Source organism: Babylonia areolata, chromosome 25, assembly GCF_041734735.1.
Source record: "Babylonia areolata isolate BAREFJ2019XMU chromosome 25, ASM4173473v1, whole genome shotgun sequence".
Classification (NCBI taxonomy): domain Eukaryota; kingdom Metazoa; phylum Mollusca; class Gastropoda; order Neogastropoda; family Buccinidae; genus Babylonia; species Babylonia areolata.
This window is the reverse complement of record NC_134900.1, coordinates 29,713,127-29,740,614: the sequence shown is the minus strand read 5'-3', so window position 1 is coordinate 29,740,614 and position 27,488 is coordinate 29,713,127. Positions and strand designations below refer to the sequence as shown.

At 45.9% G+C, this 27,488-nt stretch overlaps 1 protein-coding gene across 1 annotated transcript; it reads left to right on the top strand.

Moving 5' to 3' along the window:
* LOC143299576 (uncharacterized) lies at window positions 1-26,056 on the top strand. Its single transcript, XM_076612861.1, has 13 exons — window positions 1-285; window positions 5,552-5,761; window positions 6,720-6,914; window positions 11,459-11,587; window positions 17,091-17,222; window positions 18,293-18,394; window positions 19,175-19,312; window positions 19,545-19,685; window positions 20,291-20,437; window positions 21,788-21,925; window positions 24,412-24,508; window positions 25,347-25,396; window positions 25,552-26,056. The coding sequence occupies exons 1-13, from the start codon at window positions 213-215 to the stop codon at window positions 25,893-25,895; spliced, it is 1,896 nt and encodes a 631-aa protein (XP_076468976.1). The 5' UTR covers window positions 1-212; the 3' UTR covers window positions 25,896-26,056.
* The last annotated feature ends 1,432 nt before the right edge of the window (window positions 26,057-27,488 follow it).

The following is a 27,488-nucleotide window of genomic DNA, read 5'->3' as shown; positions in this document are numbered from 1 at the left end:
AGTTGAGAAGACGGCAGTCAATGAAGGAGCTCAGAGCTGTGGACATGCACTTTGGTTGGAGAGAAACGGTGTGACAGTAGCTGTGTTGACCGTCCACTGGTTGGAGAGAAACGGTGTGACTGTAGCTGTGTTGACCGTCCCCTGGTTGGAGAGAAACGGTGTGACTGTAGCTGCGTTGGCCGTCCCCCTGTCAGCACCTTGTGCTGGTGGCCATGGAGCGGACTGGCATTGGAGTGGTCTGGCTGTGTCTTGGCTGTGTGCTGGTCAGCGTTCAGGCAGACAATGGTAAGCTTTCTCCTCTGTCGTTTTCACTTCCCCCACTTTTTTCCCAACTTTTTCCACACCATCTTTTGTTTTGTGATCTTTTGTTTTGCACTTATATGGTGCAAACTCCCCACAGATGGGCTCTAAGCACCTCACATGAAACAGTACATATATATTAGTGCGTTATACAACACAAGAGCACATGAAGACATAGAAGTGGCAAACAAGATCAGTATCCACCAATACAGTACTACAAATACATACATGTATACACACATGCACGCACACATGAACGCATACACTCGCTCACTCAGTTACACACACACACACACACACACACACACACACACACACACACACACACACACACACACACACAACACACTTAGTTACATATTCACTGTCTCTCTCTCTCTCTCTCTCTCTCACACACACACACACACACACACACACACACACACACACACACACACACACACACACACACAAACACTGATCCAGATCATTTGATTTGAGTGTCTGTTGACTGGCCAAGCAGCACTGATTCGTGAAACAAATGAACACACGGCTGTAAGTTTAACTGTCTGATTTGTTATGTACTTCCAACGCCCAGTATACACATTGAAGCATCACCCTTGTACACACACACACACACACGCACACGCACGAGCACCCATCTACCCCCACACACACGCACTCTCACACACGGCCTGTCAGTCTTGGTTGATTTCACACACACACACACAGAGGCAAACATGCACACACACACACACACACACACACACACACACACACACACACACACACTCGCATATACAGTTTATGAGTGTCTTTTTGTGCACACTTAAAATAATTTGTAAACAGCACTGGGGGCAAGACACCAAAGCGTTGATATCTCTCGCTACCTCCCTCGTACGTTCACGCTTGACATACGCTCAAGAGGCATTTTTCAGTGCTCCACTGCATTTGTTAAAGAAGCTGCAAAGCATTGATTGTAAGGCTTATAAACTCGCTCTAGGTGTGCCCATTCTTACATCAAATTTAGGGACTTAGAGAGAAGCAGGTGTTTTATCTCTTGATGAACAAAGGAAAGCTTCAGCTGCGAAATTCGTTATCAAATCTTTCGCACATGAAACCTTTTCAAAAGAAGAAGCTAATTTGAGTTCACAAAAAGATTTTGCTAAAAGAGCTAAGACGATACAGTCTATGACATCCATTAATACATTTGCATCAGATATCATTAGTGCTACGGAATCAAAAGACAGGCAAATTGCAAAAATACCTTCTTTTTCACCAGTCCCTGAATGCGAGCAGTGTAAAGCTACCTTTGACATGGATTATACAGATTTATCCAAGAACCAGTCACCATTTTTGTTAAAACCTGAAGTGCTCTCCCATATAGAAAATCAATATTCAAATTATCTAAAAATATACACAGACGGATCTGTTCTAGAAGATGGTAATTCAGGAGCGGCTTTTGTAATTCCTTCATTTAAAATTTTAAAAAATTACACAATATTGGTAGACAATATTCCTTTTTCACAGCTGAACTTATAGCCATACTTATGGCCTTAAATCATATTTCAGACATTCCGAAAACTCTAAGTGAAATTTTATTATGTGTAGACTCGAAGTCAGTATTACAAGCAATAGAATCTCCAAATTGAAAGAAGCGAATTGAGATGACAACGGAAATAAAACATTATTCACCAACTGACAAAGCAGGGCATTTAAACAACTTTCTGTTGGGTACCTTCGCACTGGGGAATACCTTCAAATGAGTGGGTAGACCAAGCAGCTAGAAGAGCAGCACGTAATTTCGAAGGCGCAATACAACTCGACATCCAGTTAGATCTACATGAATGCATTAGTTGTATAGAAAATATATCTAGAAATCGATTTAAGAAATTACTTATAGATTCAAATAATCAATATTACCAATGTTGTGTTAACACAACGAATGCAGCTAATCCCAAACATTTTCTAAATTTGACACCAGCAGCACATTCAAGGCAAATTACAAGTCTAATGTATAGAATTCGTTTAAATGCCTTTCATACAAAATTTTCTAAAAATATAAAATGTATATGTGGTAAGCAAATAACTTTAAGCCATCTACTCATTCATTGTCCGAGCATAAGACAGTTAAATTCCAAGAGATGTAGTTGATGACTTTTCTTCCAATATTTCATTAGCCACTGAAAATATTTTGAATGATTATTCATTGCTTAGAATATTTTCGGAAATTTTAAACTCCAGTCCAGTTGGTATCCTCCTTTGATGTATTATAATTAATGTTGTTATTTATATTTACATTGTTGTAGGTTAATACTTGTTGATATGTATATACATATTCTCCTTCCCATGACACCTCATTCAATACACACCACAATCTCTTTAGACTTTTTCTTATAATATACTTTTCCTCGGATACATAACATGAACACTTTTTTACACTAATATTCACATGCATTCCCTTTCCTTTATCCACTACTTTACTCCTTTCCGTCTAAAAACACTTACAGTGAATAGACGTTAAACTGAAGATAAAACACACACACACACACACACACAATTAAATATGCTAGCATGGCAAAGAAACTCAGAGAGAGAGAGAGAGTTCCGTTTCAGTCAATGTGGTGTCAAGGCATGCAAACTGATGCAGACATCTGCTTGCACAAAAGCAACAACAACACAACTATAATAATAATAACAGTAAAAAGAAAGATAGAAAGAAAAGAAGTAGATCTACTCATCAAACCAACACAAGTAGGTCAGGCTTTGGCTTTGGGGAGCAGTGAGAGAGAGGCGAGGGACAAGACTTTGTGTGTGACGCGCTGTGAGCCGGCTTTGTGTGTCACTTGTGTCACACGTTCCAGCGCCAGATTACGGCCCTTGGCAGATACACGGCAGTTCACACATGTCGGCCCTTCACACTTGAAGAATCACCAGTGTGCTCTTTGATTTTACTGAGTTTACTGCTCTTTCAGTTCCTGGGTGCTGTACTGAATCTGTTCTTTGTTTTGTCGTCGGGTTTGTTGTTTGTTGCCATGTCAGAACAGTCACTGGCTGTTCGCTTGCCTCTGCTCTGTTTCTCTTAGTATCTCTTTCCACACACACACACACACACACACACACCACGCATGTGCACACCCACCCACCAACACACACACACACACACGACGCATGCGAGCTCATACACAATACAAAGACAGGCAGAAAAACAACAACTTTAAACAACATAAAGTAAGAGACAAAAAAAGGATAAAAATTAAAGATGGATACAGAAACAAATTTCCAAGTCCAACTATTGCTACTTCTATGCGGCAACAAACATTAAACTCTAACCCGGTAGTGGAGGAAAACAAGTGTGTGGATAAAGAACTCTCCCAGATCATAAAAACAAAAGCTTTCAAACGAGGAGGAAAGTGGGAAGAACGGTAGGATGGAGGAGGAGGTAGGGGGATTTGAACCCTTCAAAGAGAACAACTGTGTGATTATTAACCACTGTGTGGTTAGTTGAAAAGCTATTTGAATTCTCTCGAAGGTGGCAAAATGGTCATGATGACTATCCGCCAATACAGAGTCCGTGAGGGTCCGGGTTCGATTCCCCGTCACGCCCTTTCTCCCAAGTTTGACTGGAAAATCAAACAGAACGTCTCTTCAATCGGATGAGGTGATTAACCGAGGTCTCGTGTGCAGCACGCACTTGGCGCACTGTGGGAAAAAGAAGAACTCATGGCAACATAATTGTTGTCCTCTGGCAAAATTCTGAAGTGGAAATCCAGTCTGATCGGTACACAAATAGATATATATATATATATATATATGCATGCACTCAAGGCCTGACTAGGGCTTTGGGTATGATGCCAGTGAAGAAGCTGCCTAGCAGATGTGGTGTAGCGGATATGTATTTGTCCGAACGCAGTGACGCCTCCTTGAGAAAACTGAAATTAAAACTGATCTCCATGGGTCTCAGAGATCCAAGTGTTCTGTCCAATCTACATCTGTAGCAACTAGTCGGGTGTAAAACGTGGACTGGATTCCTAACGTACATACCGTTGGACAGGGTAGGTATGAATGGGAAAATAGAAACAGCTGCAGTTCGTTTCTCTCCTGTACGAATTCATGCAAAAGTATGCTTGGCAGGTCAGACCAGTTCTGTGTGCACATAAGCTTTTTTTTATGCCCCCCCCCCCCCCTCCCCCACTCTTCTGATGTCAATAGTCAAGTAGAAACATAGTTTCAATTTGTTTCTCTGTGTGTGAATCCACCTCCCCCCACTTCCTACCCCCTCTGCTTTCAGTGCCCTATCGTTTTCCTTGGAGTGTTGAGTCACATATTAAAATCAACGTGGCTCTTTTCTTGCAATACAACAGTGTTTTTTTTGTTTTCTGGTTTTTTGTTTTTTTTGTTTGTTTGTTTTGTCATTAAAGACAAGCAAGTAGAGATCATCAGCGAATTTAAATTTCTCAGACTGATCATTTCCAACGATTTGAAATGGGAGAAAAATACGGAAAAAATTGTTAAGAAAGCACAACAGCGCCTGTACTTTCTTTGGCGCCTCAGAAACTTCGGAATTAGAAAAGAAATCATGGCAACGATCATAGTAATAATAGAAAGAGTGACAACACTATCATCATCAGCCATGACCAAGATGCAAAGTTGCTGCTCTCATTTTCATATACACTAAGTATCTAGGAGAGCACAATACAGCACATCACTTTACTTTCTCACAAAGTACGCAAATACACAGAATGACAGTATTACTGACCGTAAGACGAAGAACAAAATGAATAACTGCAGCACTCTTGGTCGTGTGAGCACACGGCGCTTTACATCAGCATTTTACACATGATACAAAACATACACACATTTTATATCACGTAAACTTTACATTCAAGTTATCGTGAATAAAGCACACACACACACACACACACACACACACGCACGCACACACACACACACACTCTCTCTCTCTCTCTGTTTCTCTCTCAAAATATCAGTGGGATGTTCGATATTCTCATCTAAAAGAGGATGAAAGCGCTCATCGGGATTTTGTCCATGTTTAAAACGACAGGGCATATATACGTGCACTGTATTGAGCGCACACTGTATCGTCTGATTGTTTTCACACTTGTATTCTTGTCTGTAGTGCAGTGATTTTTGTTCACTGATTGTTGGTATTCCAGTGAACCGTGTGTGCGTGTGCGTGTGTGTATGTGTGTGTGTGTGTGTGTGTGTGTGTGTGTGTGTGTGTGTGTGTGTGTGTGTGTGTGTGTTACAGTCAACGTGGCACGTAATAAAACATACAGTCAGAGCAGCAAGTGGAACAGTAATGACGACTCAGGCCAGGCAGCCAATGGAGACACAGACGGAGACTACCCTGACAACGGAATCCACACCAGCCGCTGTGACTCCAACAACCCGTGGTGGGAGGTGAACCTGGGCAGGGTGTACCCCCTGCACGACATCACCGTCTGGGCACGTCCTAGATGTGAGTGGAGTTTTCCTGGTCAGACACGTCATGTGATGGTCGTGTCCCAGGCACACACGTGACACCCGGTTCTTTTCATTTCCTGTCCCTCCATCCAGTGTCACGTGACGCTGGGTTTCTTTCACATCGGCCACACAGTGTTACCAGTCTGCCTGTGCCACCTCACTCTCCCTCCCGTTCTCTCTCTGTCTCTGTCCCTGTGTCTGTCTGTCTGTCTGTCTCTCTCTGGGACTCCCAAATGGTTTCACTAAACAATGATAAATGGTTCCTTATTTTATTACCACTGTATTGGTTTGATGAGACTGTCCATAAAAAATGACTCACTCAGGTGACTAGAACATTACTGAAAGTACAGTTCACAATCATCTATTACTATGATAAACAAACAACGCTTGGTGACCAGAAGGAAAAACAATTTGAAATACACGTGCCAGTTGACTGGAAAATGAATTTTAGGAAAGAAAGGAAAAAAATAAAGAAAAAGAAAGAAAATGGCGTATGTGCGTGCTCTCTCTCTTTAAATTAAAACAGTATCTTCTACTTCGTATGGAAGTTGCATTGAGGTATACATCTGCCATGAGCAGGAAAATTCTGGCATGTGATGGGACATCAATCCGAATATACTCTGTGTGTGTGTGTGTGTGTGTGTGTGTGTGTGTGTTTAACATTCGCACGTTAAAGTGAATATCACACACACTGATCAGTTACAGATTTATGTTTGAATATTTAGGCATCAAGTTCAAAAGAACACGCACATTTTTAAAATGAAAGGAAAAGGCATGTGAGCTATCACTGAAAGCTGTATTCTTTGAGACAGCTAGAAAACAAACAAAAAATGCCTCTTAGAATCATGCACCCCCCAAAGTGGTCAAAGGATTAAATATTCTTGGTGTATGATACGTGTGCACCAGTTTGAGTAATTGTGTGTGGACTAATTGTCTCACTTTTTCATGTTCAGTTGAACAACGCCTGTACCCCTTCACCATCACTGTGGACGGCCAGCAATGTGCATCAATACAGTCCATCTCCTCCAGCAGGGTGGACGTGACGTGTTCTGCCGTCATGTATGGACAGACAGTCCGTATCACCAGACAGTCAGCTGGGCTGCTCGAGGACGAAAGGACACTGAATATGGCTGAAATGCAAATCTGGGGTGAGTATGTCACAGGCACACACAGAGCACAACTGAAGAGGTACCGCTCGTGCTCAGGCCTGCTAGCTTTAATTTCTCTCAGACAAACGCATTTTGTGAAATCTGCATACATCAAACCATTCTCTCTGGTTTTGTTCAAACCAAAATGACTGATCATTTGAAGTGTTTTACAAATTCACGTATGGCTTTCCAGACACATAAGCCACACACACGTAATACAGATATATCTATATATCCACACACACACACACACACACACACACACACACACACACTCACACACACACACACACACACACGTGGTTCGTCCGTCGGGATCAACGAGGACCATCTAGTCATCCTGGAGGTGGGTGGGCTCTGTGGGTGCGCAGATGACTGGTCAGGCCAATCCGTGCGCGGAAGGTTCTGACGCACTGTGGACAGGGAATGGTGGCGGCTGTCGGGGACTTGCTGGTACTGCTTTTCCTGGCCTATCTGCGTTGCTCTGCTGCAGCGATTCTGTTGGCCTCACAGGAGTTGGCGCCTTTGTGGACAGCTGAACGCCACTTTGGTCTGTCCATTGCATTCAGCTCCCATGTGTCGTAGCTGATGTTGAAGGCCTTCAGAGAAGCTTTGAGTGTCTTTGAAGCGCTTCTTTTGACCTCCATGGGAGCGCTTGCCATGTTGGAGTTCGCCGTACAGCAGTTTCTTGGGGAGCCGGTGGTCTGGCATGCGAACTACATGGCCTGCCCAGCGCAGCTGGGCCTGCATCAAGATGGTGTAGATGCTGGGCAAGTTTGCACGAGTGAGCACCTCTGTGTCAGGGATCTTCTCTTGCCACTTTATGCCGAGAAGTTTTCTGAGGCTGGTGGTGTGGAAGTGGTTCAGCTTTTTGGCGTGGCGTTTATAGACCGTCCATGATTCACATCCATTGAGCAGTGTGGTGAGAACTATGGCCTTGTATACTTTGAGCTTCGTCTCCAGGGTGATGCCTCTCCTGTTCCAAACGTTCTTATGGAGTCTGCCGAAGGCAGCGCTGGCTTTGGCGAGTCTGGCATTCACCTCGTCGTCGATGACAACTGTGCGAGAGAGTGTACTGCCCAGGTATGTGAACTTGTCCACCGCGTTCAGTCGTTGCCCGTTGATGAAGATGTTTGGTTCAACGTAAGGCTTTCCTGGAGCTGGCTGGTGCATCACCTCAGTCTTCTTTGTGCTGATTGTGAGGCCAAAGTTGTCACAGGCAGCAGAGAACTTGACACTGTGCATGTCAGTTTCGGAGGCAGCGTTGAGAGCGCAGTCATCAGCAAACAGGAAGTCGTTGACAGTGTCTGTCCTCACCTTGGTTTTTGCTTGAAGCCTCCTGAGGTTGAAGAGTGAGCCATCTGTGCGGTACCTGATGCCAATGCCTACGTCAGCGTCTCTGAAGGCATCTGTCAGCATGGCTGAAAACATGAGACTAAACAGGGTGGGGGCAAGAACACACCCTTGCTTGACTCTGTTGGAGACAGGGAATGGTTCTGAAGTCTCTCCGTTGTCTTGGACTCGGGCCAGCATCCCATCGTGTTGCCGTATGATGGTGATGAACTTTCTGGGAAATCCGTACTTCGCCATGATTCTCCAAAGGCCATCGCAGCTAACAGCATCGAAGGCCTTGGTCAGATCGACATAGATGGAGTGAAGGTCGGCGTACTGTTCCTGACACTTCTCCTGGAGCTGCCTGGCAGCAAACACCATGTCGATAGTCCCGCGTTCTTTCCGGAAGCCACACTGGCTCTCTGGTAGGAGACCTTGCTCAAGGTGCGCTATGAGACAGTTGAGTAGCACTCTGGCCAGATTCTTGCCTGCGACGGACAGCAGGGATATTCCAAGATGGTTGTCACAGGCCAGACGGTTGCCTTTGCGCTTGTACAGGTGTATGATGGAAGCGTCTTTGAAGTCCTGTGGAACTGCCTCATGCTGCCAGATGAGCTGGAACAGCTGATGAAGCTTCTCAGTCAGCGCCATACCACCTTCTTTGTAGACCTCAGCTGGATTGGAGTCTGAGCCAGGGGCTTTGCCATTGGATAGCAGACGGGTAGCTTTCTGGGTCTCCAAAGTTGGAATGGGATCCAACGACTCACTGACTGGCACCTGGGGGAGTCGGTCGATGGCTTCATCATTGATGGTGGAAGGGCGGTTCAGTACGCTGTCAAAGTGTTCAGCCCATCTCTCAAGGATCCCGTCCTTATCAGTGATCAGGGTAGAACCATCAGCACTGAGGAGTGGAGCAGATCCGGAGGTGGTGCGACCGTAGACTTCTTTCAGGCCGTTAGAAGTTCTTCATGTCGTTCCTGTCTGCAAAGCCCTGGATCTCATCAGCTTTGTTGCTCAACCAGGAATCCTGCATCTGCCGCAGCTTCAGCTGGATGGTGCTGCGTGCACTCTTCAGTATGTCTTTCTTTGACTGTGACTTGGGATCTCCAATGTGGGCTCTGTAGGCTTGGCGTTTGTCTTCTAGCAGCTGCTTGATCTCAGTGCAGTTCTCATCAAACCAGTCTGTGTTTCCTGACAGAAGGCCCCAGGCACTCCATGGCAGTGTTGTACACCGTCTCATGCAGTGCGCCCCATGCTGCCTCCACATTCTGGTTGTCCAGCACGGTGGACTCAAGGCGTTCCTCCAGGGTGTTAGCAAAGCTCTGCTTGATGTTGCCTAGCTCCAGCTTGTTGACATTAAGGCGTTTGGGTGCTTTCATGCCCTGAGGCCGTCTCTTGGGCTGGATGCGGAGGTTGAGCTTGGAGACGATAAGGCGGTGGTCTGTCCAGCACTCGGCGCTGCACATGGCCCTCGTGACTCGTACGTCCTACCTGTCCCTCTTCCTGATGATGACAAAGTTGATGAGATGCCAATGCCCGGAGCGAGGATGCATCCATGACGTCCTGTTACGGGTAGGGAGGCAGAAGATGGTGTTTGTGATAAGGTCGCGCTCGGAACATGTCTGGAGAAGTAGTTGGCCATTGCTGTTAGTTACCATCCCCATGCTTCCCAATCACGCCTTCCCAGGAGATGCTGTCACAGCCAACTCTCGCGTTAAAGTCACCAAGAATGATGAGCTTGTCTGTGTTGAGAACAGTGATGACAGCGTTCAGATCCTCGTAGAACTTGTCCTTGATCTCATCCGGGTTGGTCATGGTGGGCGCGTAGGCACTGACAATGGTGATAAACTTCTTCCCGTTGCATATAGGGAGTTTCATCGTCATCAGGCGATCGTTCACTCTTTTCGGGGGCCCAGCCAGCTTGCCAACGAGGGTTGTCTTCACTGCAAAGCCAACTCCAGCCTCACGTCTCTCCTCAGGTCTGCGACCACTCCAAAAGGTGTAGCCTGCGCCTCGCTCACAGAGTTCGCCTTCTTCTGCCAGTCTGGTCTCACTTAAGGCAGCGATGTCGATGTTGTACCTGGCTAATTCACTCGCAATGAGTGCTGTGCGTCCCTGGTCTGGCTGAGTTGCCTCTGTTCAGAAGCGTACGCACGTTCCATGTGGCAATGGTCAATGGGGTGCTCCTTGTTTTCTTCTTTCTTTCCTTTGTGTGTCGACCACTTCAGTAGGGTCCCCGTCAGCCGCGGTAAGCTGACTAGGGTGGTGTGGAGCAGGCAATGTTTAGGGCACCTTTTCTAACCCCCTCCTTATGCCATGGAGGTGAGCAGCGCTGTCCTGAAGAGGGCTGCTCAGTCGCTTAGGGGGCTGCCGATTTCCACCGCTGCTCCAGTCGGTGAAAAACGACCCTATGGCCTGAGCCGCCTGTGTGCAGGTCCGCGGCTACGACTGCCAGTGTACCCACACCTGTCGCTTCGTCGCTCGCCTGTCACCACAGGGCTTGGGGAAAATGATGATATGGGATGAAGGATGACTGATGACTTGCGCGATGACTTTGTTTATAGTGAGGAGGAGTTGCGCACCGTCGACCTCACTCTCTTGTCCGAGACCGTCTGTATCGAGTGGCAAGACGAGATCAAGACGACTGGAGATAGGAAACGGATGCAGTGGATGACCAGGATGTCCTATGTGCCTCATCCTGCCCTCAGCACACCACAGTGCTCTGCTGCAACCGCCTTCCTCTCCGTTGAACCATGAAGATTTCTTCCGCAGAGTCCGCCGGATCCAGTCTTCACATGCTTGGGTAGACAAGCCCTAACTCACCGAGGGTATGAGACCCGTCGGCTACCCTCACCTAGTTTAGCCAGCCTGTCAAAGCCGTTGCCCGGGGGTTGGGCGCTACCGCATAGGTGAGAGCTGGGTGCCGGTGGGGACCAACAGAGGACGAACCACTCCCGGAAGAGCGTGACAGGCCCCCCCTCTAGAGGTACTACCCCTCCCGTGCACCCCCTAACCCCTGGGTATTATCACACACACACACACACACACACACACACACACACACACACACACACACCCGCCTGCAAGAACAATGATGCATGATAACAAAAACAAAATCTAGTATTATATTTCCAACTGCGATACATTTGTATTATTCGGTATATATTTCAAGATTTACTATTACAAACAAGTTGGTCATTGTGTGTGTACAGTGCCCAGAGAAGTCAGTGAGTGTCCAGCGGGCACGTACGGGTCATCGTGTAACTCACAATGCAGTCAAAACTGTGGGAAAGGACCGGGCAAAAACTTCTGTTACAAGGACACTGGGTATTGTTATGACGGTGAGTAAGGTAGAACTTACACTCTGAAACAAAAGTGACTGTGTTTGTACACACACCAGCATCTGCCCACCCATTCAGCAGCATGTACACGTTCAGAACATTCTAAGGGAGCAGGGCTGCAGAATGGTTAAGACGCTTATATGCGTCTAGACATTCGGATGAGAGGATGAACCGAGGTCCCGTGTGCAGCACGCACTTGGCGCACTGTAGAAAGAACCCCTCGCAACAAAAGTGTCGTCCTCTGGCAAAATTCTGTAAAAGTAAAAAAATAGAATTAAAAATCAGAAAAGGAAGGTACAATACTGACCTCATGGACGAAAGAAAGACAACACGAAACAAAACGAGGAGGCGATACATTTCGACCCCAGCGTCTTCTACAGGCACAAGGGTAAACCACTTAGAATAAGAACAACACAGGTACAGATAATTGACACCGCATGTGCTGATTGGTACTTTGACATATATCATGGGGTCTCTGAGAGAGAGAGAGAGAGAGAGAGAGAGAGAGAGAGAGAGAGAGAGAAAGAGAAAGAGAGTTTCCTGAAATCGTATTGTAGAATATGTTACAAAGTAAAATCTTTGCCTATTTTTTAGTTACGAAATGTGTCCATGATGTCGGTCCCTTCCCCCTTTATTTTCAGTGTTTTGTCTGTCTTTGACGTACTGCCGGTGGGCTTGCAGCCAATCATTTCTAAGAGACTGATTTCTCTCTCTCTCTCTCTCTCACCATCCCTTTGTGTTTCTGTGTGCAGGATGTGTTGCAGGGAGGTACGGGGACCAGTGCACCACCCCCTGTTCCCCAGGATGTCAGAATACTGTGTGTGATCGACAGACAGGACAGTGTTCTCCGTGCAACACTGGTTATACAGGATCACAATGTTCAGGTGATTCGTTAGTGTCAGTCTGTTGAAAGAGTTTACTTCCTCTTATAAGTGTGTGCGTGATTATTTCCGAATTGAGTACGTACCTGTGTCCGTGCCTCTGTGTGTGTGTGTGTGTGTGTGAACTGTCTGTCACAGAGCTGTGACAAGGCAACAGGCAGATGTAACGGTCAGTTTGTTTTCATTTGTGACTGTCAACGTTACGACACTATGTTTAGTACAAGAAACAAGAGTGCTTCTTTTCACGTTGAGTATCAGTATCAGTAGCACAAGGAGGCGTCACTGCGTTTGGTCAATATATACGGTACACCACATCTGCAAAGCAGATGCCTGACCAGCAGTGTAACCCAACGCGCTTAGTGGAGGCTTTGAGAGAAAAAAAAAGAAATAAAATAATGATAACAATAATAATTAAAAAAAATATAAAATAATAATTTAAAAAAATTAGTGTTAGTAGACGTGTCATGTGTGTGTGTGTGTGTGTGTGTGTGTGTGTGTGTGTGTGTGTGTGTGTGTGTGTGTGTTTGTTTGTGTGTGTGTGTGTGTGTGACACAAGATAAATTCTGGCCTTGCTGGCACACTCCACGAAAATATTTCTACATTGCAGACTGTCAAAAGGGAACAACACAACAAAAATGCTTGAGCTTCATCAGGAGCATCCTGTCTCCATACGATAGTCATTTTTTTCTTTTTCTTTTCTTTCTTTTTGTTTTTTGTTTTGTTTTTTTGTTCAGCATTACACACACACACACACACGTGGCAGTATCTGCACCTGTGGGACTGTGAGCGTCGGTAGGCGAGAGAGTGGGGAAGGGACTGCACAACTCCTCTTCACTAAAAATAAGTCACATGTCGTGGTCAGACAACCAGGCTAATGTCGGAACGACGAGCTAGCCCTTTAACACCCAGCTTTCCCAAGCCCTGCAGCAATGAAAAAGTGGTAACGGGGACAGGCAGAGGATGCTGCCGGCAGTTCCTAATCACGACTCTGCATGCAGGCGGCTGTGGGGTGATGGTCGTCCACCGTAGAATGGGGCAGATGCGGCGCCCGTATCTTCCCACAGCGTCACAGCAGCCCTTTTTAGGGACAGCACTGCTCTCCCCACATGGGGAAGGGGAGATAAAGGGATCCTTAAACAAAGCCTGCCTCACCTAGTACCTAGTAGGAAACTGCACCTACTTGGACATCCAACACTAGCGGTCGAAAACAACAGAAGAAAAGAACCAGGAGTCATGCCCTGACTCTGGGTACCTGGAATGTTCGCACCCTTTTAGACGACAGACCAGAAAGGCGCACAGCGCTCATTGCTAGAATGCTTGATCACTACCAGGTGGACATAGCAGCCCTAAGCGAAACCAGGCTTGCCGGTGAAACCCAGCTGGAGGAAGTTGGAGGGGGCTACACCTTCTACTGCATTAGGAAGCCAGATGGCACCCCAAGAACCTCAGGCGTGGGCTTTGCCATACAAACCAAACTTGCACGACAGCTTGACAGCCTTCCACGTGGGATAAACTATGGGCTGATGACCCTGCGTCTGAAGCTGTCCGAGGATCGCTTCTCCACAGTCATCAGCTGCTATGACCAACCATGATGACATCAAAGAAGCTTTCTACGAGGAGCTCAGCCGCACCATTTCAGCGGTAGACAGAAAGGACAGGCTGATCATCCTTGGGGATTTCAATGCCCGCGTCGGCGTGGACTTCTCCTCGTGGCCAAAAGTCCTAGGACAGCACGGCACTGGCAAGTGCAACTCCAACGGACTGCTTTTGCTCTCACTCTGCGCACAGTATGGACTGACCATCACCAACACCCTCTTCCAACAAGCAGACAAGTACAAGAACACATGGATGCACCCCTGCTCCAAGCAATGGCACATTCTGGACTATGTGATTGTCCGGCAGAGGGACAGAGGTGATGTTTCCATTACACGCTGCATGAGAGGAGCAGTCTGTTGGTCGGACCATCGTCTGGTACGCAGCAAGACGAACATCAGACTTGCATGCAAGCTCCAACCATCTAGGCAGAAACCCCCTAGGAAGCTGAACATCCACCGCCTCCCTATCACCAAGGACGTGCTGCAACAGCAAATCCAAGCAGTTCTCCAAGAAATTCCTGCATCGACTGATGTAGAAGAGGTATGGAGCACCTTTAGAGATGCTGTGTACACAGCAGCAGCTGACATACTCGGCTTTGTACAGAGGAGCCACAAAGACTGGTTTGACGAAAACGACTCTGGAATCTCCAAGCTCCTGAACATATTGCGTATACGGTATCAGGATGACATTTCCGATAACGACTGCCAGAAGAAGAACCAGTACTTGCAAACAAAGCAACTTGTACAGAAGAGGCTGTGTGTGATGAAGAACACCTGGTGGGAGGGAAAGTCAGAAGAGCTTCAGTCCGCTGCTGATGCTAACGACATGAAGACCTTCCATGATGGTCTCGGAGCTGTGCATGGGCCGAGAGTCACAGGATCAACCCCTGTCCGAGCCTTGGACCAGACCACCCTCCTGACAGACAAGAAAGACATCCTTGCTCGCTGGGCAGAGCACTTCAACACCCTCCTCAACAGGGATTCATCCGTATCTGACGAGGTAATTGCAGCCCTCCCACAGCTACCAGTCAATGACTCGCTAGCTGCCCCTCCCACCAAGGCCAAGACCCGGAAGGCCATGAAGCTGACAACGTCAGGAAAAAGCACCAGGAGCGGATGGAATCCAGGCCGACATCTACAAGTATGGAGGCGAGGTGCTGACAGACAAGCTAACCGCCCTGTTCCAGTCTATCTGGGAGAGAGGGGAGGTGCCCCAGGATTTCAAGGATGCTTCAATTGTCCACGTTTACAAATGGAAGGGAGACAAAACATCCTGCGATAACCACCGTGGAATCTCTCTCCTCTGCATTGCCAGCAAAATCTTCGCCCGCATCATACTGAACAGACAGGTTGACCATGTCTCCAACACAGTCATCCCTGAAGCACAGTGCTGCTTCCGCTCAGACAGGGGAACATGTAATATGGTGTTTGCCATACACCAGATGCAAGAGAATTGCTGTGAGCAGAACAAGGAGCTCCACATGGTTTTTGTAGACCTGACTAAGGCCTTCAACACGGTAAACTGCCGTGGTCTGTGGAAGATCCTCCTAACGTTCGGCTGCCCGGAGAGCCTAATCCAGCTGATTGCGTCATTTCACGATGGCATGCAGGCGAGAGTACAGGAAAATACTGACATGTCGGATCCGTTCCCTGTGGTAAATGGAGTGAAGCAGGGCTGCGTCCTGGCACCCACACTGTTCTCCATTCTCTTCTCTTCCATGCTGATTGATGCCTTCCAAGACTGTGACCACAGCATCTACATTCAGTTTCGCACAGATAGCAAAATTTTCAACTTGCGGTGACTCCACGCTAGGTCCAGTGTGTTTGAGGCACTGTTGAGAGAGTTCCTCTTCAATGATGACTGCGCGCTTGCTGCACAAACCCACGAGGACATGCAGTTCATTATAGACAGGTTCTCAACCTCCTTTGGACTCGCCATCAGCCTCAGCAAGCCCATGTACCAACCAGCTAGCTCACAGAACGCCTGTGCCTCTCCCCCACCTGCAATCAAGATCGATGACACAGATCAAGTCAGTCGACAAGTTTTGCTGCCTGGGAAGCACTCTATGCAGCAACGGAGCCTTTGATGCAGAAGTAACGCTGCGCATCGCCAAGGCCAGCTCTGCCTTTGGCAGACTCAACAACAGGCTGTGGAACAACAAAGGCATCAGGCACAGCACCAAATCAAAACCTACAGAGCTGTTGTGCTGACCACCTTGTACTGCTGTGAAACATGGACGACGTATCGCCGTCACATTCAACAACATGAGGAGTCTCACCAGAGATGCCTAAGAAAGATCCTCGGTATAAAGTGGCAAGACAGGGTCTCCAACCTCCAGGTCCTAGAGAGGAGCGGCCTGCCCAGCATCGAAAGCCTGTTGATCCAGTGCCAGCTATGCTGGACAGGACACGTCCGCATGACAGACAGCAGGATCCCGAAGATGCTACTGTATGGCCAGCTTAAGGAAGGCCACCGCGAACTTGGAAGACCCTGCAAGTGCTTCAAGGACACCTTGAAGACAAACCTCAAAGCCTGTGACATAGACATCGCTTCCTGGGAAACTCATGCCTTTGACCGCTCTCGCTGGAGGATGCTGTGCTCTAGTGGCATAAAGACGTTTGAAAGCAAGAGGATGCTGGCCATGAAGGAGAAGCGTGAGCGAAGGCAGCAGGGCTCAACTTCTGGAGACGTTTTCCCTTGCTACACACACACACACACACACACACGCACACACACACACACACACATATATATATATACATACATACATATGTACATCTCTCTCTCTCTCTCTCTCTCTCTATATATATATATATATATATATATATATATAGATAGATATAAATGTATATATCATATTCAGAAATGGCGCTCACCTTTGTACGTTCTATCTTATGGTATGTGTATCAGTGTGTGTGTGTGTGTGCGTGTGCACGTGCGAATGTGTGTGTGAATCTACAGTGAATACAGTATGCCTGTTTCTTCCTTTCTCTGTCTCTCACCACCCTTTGTGTTTCTGTGTGCAGGATGTGTTGCAGGGAGGTACGGGGACCAGTGCACCACCCCCTGTTCCCCAGGATGTCAGAATACTGTGTGTGATCAACAGACAGGACAGTGTTCTCCGTGCAACACTGGTTATACAGGATCACACTGTTCAGGTGATGACCAACATTAATCTGTTCCTGAGTGTCAGTCTGTTGTGAGAGCTTACTTCATCTGGGCCTTTTACTTTACTTCACCTAAAAATAATTGGGTTCACGGGACAAATATATATATATCTATCTATATATATATATATGTGTGTGTGTGTGTGTGTGCGTGCGTGCAAGTACATGCGCCTGTGTACTCGTGTATCTGTGTGAGCGGTTGAGGTGAACGGCTGTTAATGCTCGTTAAACAAGACTTCGGAAAGGGTGCTTCCAATGATCATGGCAACAGTAAGAACTCTTACAGGGTAAGAACTTGGCAGGTTTGTTTCGTGAGCCTAGTCATGTTTTAGGAGAAGTATATATATATACGTGTGTAACGGCTGTGAAGGCGGAAGAGGATGACCAAAGAGCAGGAGGAGCTCTTAACCTTGGCTTGAAGTCCTCCTAGGAGACGAAACTCCGAAGAAAAAACCTGCACCTGCCGAGGCCGTCCTACACGTGGCAGTATCTGCACCTGTGGGACTGTGAGCGTCGGTAGGCGAGAGAGGAACTGCACAACTCTTCACTTAAAAAAAAAGTCACCTGTGCTGGTCAGGCAGTCAGGCTAATGTCGGAACGTCAACACACCGACAGATAAGCCTGCCTGCCTACTCGTCCGTCGGTCTGACGGGAGACTCCATTACAATTAGTAATGCATTTAATTTTGTGAAATATCACTCCATACCGACATATGTTAAACAGATGTACACAAGCAAACACATTACCTAAACATGCACGCACGCACGCACACACGCACGCACGCACGCACGCACGCACGCACACACACACACACACACACACACACACACACACACACACACAATCTACGCTACTTTGTTTCATTTCAGTCAGTGCTTTGACCAGGTCTTTGCTTGATGAAACGTGTACACACACAGTCCCTCGTGCATAAACGTGCGTTTAACTCTGTATGCCATTGCGTGTATGCATAAGCGCGCGCCCACGTGGCTTTTGTAATACCATGGAGTGTAAACCAACATTGACCTAAATTACTTCGACGATAATTTATATGTACTTTTCAGAGTGTCAGGATAAATACTACAAGATCACCAACAATACATGTATCCCGTGCAGTGTCAACTGTGTGTCACAGAACTGTGACAAGGAAACAGGCAGATGTGACGGTCAGTTTGTTTTCCATTGCAACTCTGTGTGTGTGTGTGTGTGTGTGTGTGTGTGTGTGTGTGTGTGTGTGTGTATGTGTGTGTGTATGTGTGTGTATGTGTCTGTGTCTCTGTGTGCGTGTTTGCATTATTTGAAGTGGCATCATTTAAGGTAATACTGAGCTGTGTTTTCAAGCAATATGCACAATTACATGCTTCATTTTAAATGGATAATGTTTTATTCAAAAAGAAAGGAAAAAAAAATATGCTACGAAATGAAAACCGGATTATGTTTGTGGAATCTAAAATTCAAAATGAAGGATATCAGCTACTTAAATGAAAATAACATTACCGACATGTGATCACAGCTTTTCACTGCAGTAATGAAAACTGATGGAAAGGTACACTGAATTCACGGCCAGAAACAAAGATCCAACCATAACTGATGAAATTAAGTACAAATTCGTTAAATGGCACACAAACTAACATCACACACACTAGTTACTGACATGCACTACTGTTGGGAAATGTTATCTCACAGACAGAATAGACTCTGACTCAGTTGACTGTGATACGAAACCAATAGAGTCTGGAGACACAACACTGCAACAAAGCACAGAAAGGGAAGTAACCCTGGTACTACAAGTGATCAGAGACCAGTGAGTGTGACAAATGTGTGAAAAGTTAAGTCACTGACTCTTTACCTGAGACACACATTAAGAAACGACAGCCACATCAATCCATTTTGCGTGTCATATATTTTTGCCTTGAAAATAACCGAGACCAATCCTGATGTCCCAGACTGTGTTGACGGTCGGTACGGAGACATGTGCGACAAGAACTGCAGCACAGCTAACTGCCGACGGTGTGATCAGGACACAGGCACAGGGTGTACAGAGTGTACACTGAACAGCAACCTGGAGCCTCCAGACTGTACAGGTTAGTTTGGCTCTGACACTGTAACACATCCTGCTTCTCTTGTGCATGGTTTACCACATTCGGACGGGAGAGGGGAGGGGTGGGTTCATGGCTGTTTGCTCAAATACAGACTTACATGAACTTAATACCTTAGTACTTATTGCATATTTCTTTTCTTCCATGTTGCTTCCATCAGGGAGCTGGTGTCACAATGTGTGTGTGTGTTTGTGTGTGTGTGTGTGTGTGTGTTCAGAGTGTCTGGATGATTCCTACAAGCCTCAAGGCAACACCTTCTGCTCCACCTGCACCTGTCACCCAGAAACAGTGTGTGACAAGACCTCTGGCCACTGTCCCCTCTGTCCACCCGGCAGACGTGGTGACCGCTGTCATCAGGGTACAGTGTACACAGAGAACTGACAGCTTATTGTGTGGATGTCCTCTTACAATACGTTGTTTTCCCTTCTGTTCATTTTACAAACAGGAAGACCTCTGTAACCAGGTATATTAAACACAGTATATTCATTGCTTACTGTGCTGACGTGCTCTGGTTTACACTGTTGTTATCGACGTCCTATCGGGAATTTCTTTTTTAGATTGTTGTTTTCTGTAACTTTCACTGATATGGTAGAAAAATCATGTTGGTCTTCACATGTTTCTGTATTTTATAATAATAACAACAATAATGATGCTGCTCATCATCATCATTAGTGGTTCTTGTTTTGTTGTAGTGGCAGTAGTATTGTAGAAACATTGTTAAAAACTCTCGATATATGAGAATGACTGTGAAATCATAGCACGTGAGCTGAAGGTGCTTACTTGAAAAATTACGTGAAACACCACATCGTTATTTTATTGTTTCCTTTATCACCGTGCATCTTAATTCCAGTTCCTCCCTCCTTCACCACACGCAAACAGGCAGACACACACACACACACACACACACACACACACACACACACACACACACTGTCTCAGCCCACACACCTTTCTGTCACACAGACTGTGAGGCCGGGAGGTACGGACAGAACTGTACAGAACACTGTGGTCACTGTGTCAACCCACAGACCACGGGGTACTGTGACGTCACCAACGGACACTGTCAGTCTGGCTGTGAGGATGGATGGCAGCCGCCGCTCTGTAATGAAGGTATCTGTCTTCAGTGTTGTAATCACACGTTTACTGTTGTGATGCAGGGTACCTGCCCCTCCTCCCGCTTAGGAAGAGTGCTCCTTGAGCTGAATTATTGTGGAGGAAAACAAGTGCTGAGAAAGGACTGTCATTACAAACAGTACTCTACACAGATGCCTTTTAATATTAAATAAGCCAACATCAACAAGAGAACTGGGTGATCAAGAGGGTTGGGGGGGGGGGGGGGGGGGGGGGGGGGGGGGGGGGGGGGTCTGGGGGGGGGGGCTGAGTCATTCTTTGCTATCAACTGGGGTCCAATTGAATTCTCCTGAAGGGAAAAACAGCCATATGTTATGCCTCGCTTAAATTGGGTTTCGTTCTCAGTGGACGTTCAGCTGTCAAATCAGACAGAGTGCACGCAAACTGCAGAACTTGCCACTTTTCATTGTACTGTAGGAATACGTATTTTTGTATCCTGCCCTTTTTGGAAGCTTATGGACGAAACTGGTCTAACATTAACAATCATTGACGACAATGCCATTGAATGTTTCTGATTTAGGGGGATCTGGATTAATGTCTCATGCCTTGCACCTGGTCCACATGGTGTGTATGAGAAAACTTTTTAATAAGCCTTGGGAAGTTTATCGTGTGGTGGGATAATACATCCAGCCACCCTGACAGAGCCTTTTACTACGGAAGAACAATGGATGCCCTCTAGAATGGTCAGCCAGGTGTCACCTTAAGCCCAGACTGCATATCTACTTCGTGACTATTTCACCCACTACACTCTCATCACGCTCAGCTCAAAGATCAGACTGATGTGCTTCCTTGTCATTTCCACATTTCCATATGCCTGGGAAACATGGACCTTGATAACTGAACAAGATACAGGCCTTAGAGATGAGATGCTTCCGGAAGATCCTTGACATCACATACATGGACCACATCAGAAACAATGAAGTGCTACTGGGGCACATGATGATCTACTGACCACTGTAAAGAAATTGAAGTGGTATAGCCACGCATCGCGTTCATCAGCACTGACCAAGACCTTGCTGAAAGGAACAGTGCAGGGAGCAAGAAGAAGAGACAGACAGAGGAAGAGATGGGAGGACAACACCTCAGAGTGGACTGTTCTAACCCTGACTGAGACAGTCAGAAGGACAGACAACCACGAGTGATGGAGGAAGCTGGTTGCCAAATGTGTGGTGCCCCTACGGTCTACGAGACTACGGGATAACTAATTGCAACAAAACTGTCTGGGTGAATTGATAGTTTTATCAGCATATTTTATCTGGCTGCCTTGAATATAGCAAGCTGTCACTTCCTTGATAATCGTTTTACACTGTAGCGTGTAATTTGTCTCAGAATGTGAGGACGGGTATTACGGCCTTGGATGTAACCAGAAGTGTGGTAACTGCCGGGTCAGCAGTGAGTGTCTTCACGACACGGGAAGGTGTACAGGACAGTGTGCTGAAAGCTTCACGGGGTTATACTGCACTGAAGGTACGTGCAAAATGAAAAAATCATGTGTTTTCTCCCTTTGTCTTTCTTGACCGGCAGTTGATTCAGTTAGTGTGGGTGGGTTCTCTTTGAAATGAACAATAAACAGCGTCTGATCATCTACTTGGTAAGTTGTAAAATTAGTGGATTTGGCATATGGATATTCAACCAGCGAATGTAAATTCATGTGCATTCCAACAAAGAGTAATGATTTCTTCATAATTATTCACGAGCAATCGAACAGGTGCATGGTCTGTGTGTAAAGAGAGAGAGACAGGAGGGGCGTCGTGAAAACGGACGGACAGATGAAGAAACAGACTGACTGACAGAGAATATTCTGCAAACAATGTTCCTCAAGCCAAAAGGAAGAGAGAGGAAGCCGGGTTCACTGGCGGGCTGACTGTCGATGTGACTGATCGTACCACTGTTTGATATGGTCTGATGTGTCGTTCGGGTCAGCAAGGATCACAGCACACACCGTCCTTGATCCTCAGTCGTACAGCAACAAAAAGGGAGTTGATGTCAGAATGATAGGTGTTGCAGGACACTGATCCCGTTCATGTTGTGAATGCTCACCAGAGCAGTGAGGACAATACTGAAAGAGAAGGAAGTGTGAGGAAGTGTGACTGACATACAGAGACAGAAAGACAGAACGTGTGTGTGTGTGTGTGTGTGTGTGTGTGTGTGAGGAAGAGAGGTGAAGTCAAATTGTGCATTATCTATCACACAATTCATAAGTGATTAAGTGGGCCTGTCGATTTGCTCTGCAAGCTTCACGGCTAGTGCAGTACTAAGACACCTCTGCCAGGTGCTCAGCTGCTCGTGTGCTCATCGTCTGCAACTCTGGATAGTCATACTTTGGCCAACAGTTGACATGTGTGCCAGGTTTTAACTCTGTCTCGCCTCAATCTTTACCCGAAGTTTGAGCATTGTTTGTTGTGTACTTGCTTTTCCGGTCCTTCCTCTATATTAGTACTGACATTCGATACGATCCTGCTTCTTCCTTCTTCTCTCCGTCCTGATTACCTCTCTTTCTTTTCTCTTCTGGAGCTCAGTGTGTGCGTTCTGACTTGTACTGGTCATAATTCCTCACACAGACACTGCTATGTCGAACCCGAGATGCTGGGTTGGTTTCACCTCGTGATTCTGAACCATACCCAAGGTATCTGGGTCCTCAGGGACCTCCAGCAGTGGGAGCTGAGACTGTGCTGGTCCCAGAGGACACAGCTTGGGACATGGCCTGCCTGGGCGAGTGGTTCCTTGAGATGACGTCTGAGTGACTCCTCTCTCCTGGCACACAGCCCCCTGCCTGCTTCAACAGGTGGCACTGTTCGTCCATCGTGGGCAGTGGATCGCCTCAGGACATGGCCTTCCACGGTTTTATCACACTCCGTGTTCTTCCGGTGTTTCTGGATAAGAACTAAGCCCCGGGGTGTCCCTCTTTCTCTCTGGGGATCAAACCCATGTCTGACGTCTAATCCAAGTGGTATGAACATCAGTATGTATGTCCAGTCTGGTGTTTCAACTTCTACTGGGATAGATCTTGCTGCAGACTTCCTCTCAGATACATCTGATGATCTCAATGAGAAACACAAGAAAGGCTTTGCAGCTTGTACTATTTCTTGTTGGGTTCTCTCAGACTGTTCTGGAAGTTTATTCTCAGACCCCGATAGATATTAGCTGGATATATTAGTATATGGATACGAGAGCACACGAAGTGAGGGCCACTGCTTCATTGGTGGCCTTTCAGCACTCTGTACCTCGGTGGCATGTTCTGGAGGCAGCCTTCTGGCGTTTAGAGATCCCTTTCAACTGGTGTCTCGGGGATTTCCGTGTGACCAAGGCTGATGGTTCCAAGGGATTTCCTTTGTCGCAGCTAACACAGCTGTTGCTGCTATGAAGGCTTCCTTACGATCCACTAGGGTTTTGTCCTCCCTTTGCTTTGAACAGCCCTGAAATGGCTCTCTTGAGATCAGCTGGGCTATATGCGACATATTATTATTTTGCCATGAAATCTGGATCTGGATGACACGGTACGGTATATGACACCAACATGGGAATTGTATCATACTCGATGTCTGGTTCAGTATACATACAGTGTCAATCTCAAATGCCCGAACATTCTTCACTGTTCTTGGCATGGTTCACATGAGTTATTCTTTGTTGGCCAAGACTCAGGGCTTACAGCAGGGAACAGTGCTGACTGTCTGAGCAGACAACGGGTCGGTAAGAGACGTCTCAATATGATACAAACTCCCCATTTGCAACAGACGTATGCCTGACATGTAATTTTACGGTCACAACGGGCATATGGTTGACGTATAATTTACCTGTCACAACAGACATGTCTGACCTGTGATGTCATTTGCTTGTCACGGCACAGATGTCCGACGTGTAATTTTCCTGTCACAACAGATATATTCCTTTCGTATAATTTACTTGTCACATCAGACAGATGTCTGACACGTTTTGCTGTTTGTTGTTCACAGCAGAGAAAAACACTGATGCCGTCATCATAGGTTCTGCGGTTGGTGGCGGACTCGCCTTCCTTGGCATCTGTATCGTCATACTGGGTGTTATAATATGGTAAGCTGTGGTCATGGCTATGATTCATGCACATATAAGTATAACTGATTTCTAATCTAATATCTAGTTTTGTAGACATATAATTATTGATCTACGCACACTATTTCCATTAAGCAGCACCACATATTTTGAAAGAACAGAAATGTTGCAGGTGCAGATAAAGATAAGCTTGGTCTGACTGATATGAAATGAAGCTCAATATCCGTTTCAATGTTGACCTCAATGGTGTTTGCAGGCAAGGCTGGTTGCCTTCAGCAATATAATACCAGAGCGTCGTTTTCACTTTAACCGTTGGTTAATATGCAATTTTGGTTTATTTATCGAGATGGAATTTAGGCAGGTTTCGGGGGCTACATAATTATCATCATTGAAATGCTTTTCTTTCTGTGAAAAACGTTAAACTATTATCGTGAGTAGTCTTTTTTGATCTGTCAAGTTGTGCTCGGTAAAGTATGTTTATAAATATGATTTATATAAGGTAGTCCTGTCACCTAAAAATATCAAGAGAAATATTGATCCAAATAGTCATATAATCAGCATTTTAAACGATGTTAGTACGTTTTGAGGAGAGAATGGTAAATATTACAAAAATGTTTAAGAACATAGTGGAATGCAATCATAATATCATTGCAAGTATATGTTTCATGAGAAAAGTGCAGAGGAAAATGACTTGTTTTTAATCCTCAGCTAAGATGCAACACACGTGTGAAAGGTAATAACTGAAAATCAAAACCATACCTCAACCCAAAGAATAGAGATGTCTAGACCACAATTTATATGATGGAGTTCATCTTTACTATGGGGACAGAAAGACAGACTGACTTCGCTTTGCTTTCAGGGTTCTCAGATCCAGGCGGATGTCTCAGCAGAACAAACAAGCAACGGACGGTAAGCATGCCAGAGCAAACACACACACACACACACACACACACAGCGATACTCTCTCTCTCTCTCTCTCTCCTTATCTCTCTCTCCCTGACTCACTCACACAGGTAATAACCACGCACACATCTCTATCCGATGGCTTGTTTCACTGCCTCCAGGAACAGACGGCAGCACGTGCCGCTCGTCACGGCAAAGAGCACCTGCCCCAGCAGACAGAGGAAAGGCACCACCAGCAGCGCCAGCACCACCTCCAGCAGCCTTCCACGGACTACAGGGCGAGGAAGAACACTACGAGAGAGTGGGGGACATGGCCACAGTCTGTGCAGACGTCCTGCCTGACGACTCTGCCGTCCCTGAGACCACGGAGTCCCAGGGGGACACAGGCAGCGCTAACCCCTATGACAAACTGACCGTGCAGTACCACAACACGGGGGAGGTCCAGCTGTATGACCGCTGGCTAACGTCCACAGATCATGGAGGGAAGACCCCCGACGGGAAATGAGCCACGTGTGGAACACAGCTGAGGCTGGGACTGGGCTGTCTGAAGGCTGCCGTTTGCATCACTTACATGAACGCACGTACGCACACACACAGACTCGCGCGCGTTCTCTCTCTCTCTCTCTCTCTCTCTCTCTCACACACACACACACACACACACACACACACACAATCTGGAGAGGAAGAGCGGGGAATAGAGAGAGAGAGAAGCACTTGGAGAGACCTAGTTCTAGATGGATAGTTGGTTGGTTCATTCAAAATGAGTCCATTGATAAATATTGATAATTCTGACATTATATGAACTGAGAAGTGAGAGAGAGAGGGAAACAGAGAGAGAGGGGGGAGGGGGGGGGACTAAACAGACTCAAATGATTAAATCAGTAAAGCCATTGCCCCATATGGACAGGGGGCAACAGTAGAATCCACTGCATCATTGTAACAAGTTGAAAATACGAACAGTGCAACATCTTCCTTTACACACACCACCAAGTTTAGATTACCAGCGTCTCTCTTACCTATTCTTTGATATTCCCATGCATACCCAAACTCAAGTTCATGTAAACATATCCGTACATTCGATACCCAGTTAACCATGCCTCTTAAATATAAATCATATAACATGTTGTAGGATCCACTTGGCAATCGATCATTATTCATTTTCAAAAACTTAAGCCAATATCGAATACATCTAACAGCAGAATGATATAGATTGGATACGTATCAGTTTCTCCATATACTAAGTCATTAAGTGTTCTCATTCAACTCCAAAATACTTTGAAGATGAAATAGGTGAACAGACTCACAATACAAAGCTTTTCTATCTAATCACCACAATTCTGAAGCATATAATACAATGGGTTGTACCTGAATATCAAAACTTTTCAAGAATACTTCCAGAGAATAATTATTCGACAGACGACGTTTTCTTATACTGTGTACCATGCACTCTTTGCCCCACTGGGTAAATCTCTACAAACAGCTACAAAACTCAAACGTATAGAAAACAATATACCAAGATATTATATGCATTAACAACAGGCATTACACTACCATCATAAAACCATCTTTCACTTTCAGCCAAATAGCCCCCTTTCCTAAAGACAATGATGTTACTCTTATCCAAATTAATCTGTAATTGTAACTGGTTAGCTGAGTTTTTCAAATTATTTAATTGCGTCTGTTGACCAACAATAGTTTCAGAGAGCAGAAGTATATCATCAGCAAGGAATAAAATGAATAATTCCATGAAATCAACTGTGAACCAAGCACCGTGTCTTCCCTTATCTATAATTTCTACTAATTCATTTATAAATAATGAAAACAAAATAGGACTACATACATCTCCCAATTTGACTCCTCTTGTACAGCTTATATAACCAGTCAGCTTATCGCCACATCTTATTCTTGTCTTAACGAAACTATACAAACTCTTGATATAAGTAGAAAGCTTTCCACTTACTCCGTTCTTAAAGAGAATAAGCCATAATAATTTTAGGTTGATTGAGTCAAATACTTGCATACTCTTGAAGCCTTTGATTAATAATGGTACCATATACTTTGTTACTTTACTACTTATGTCAGAAAGTGAAATGTTTCT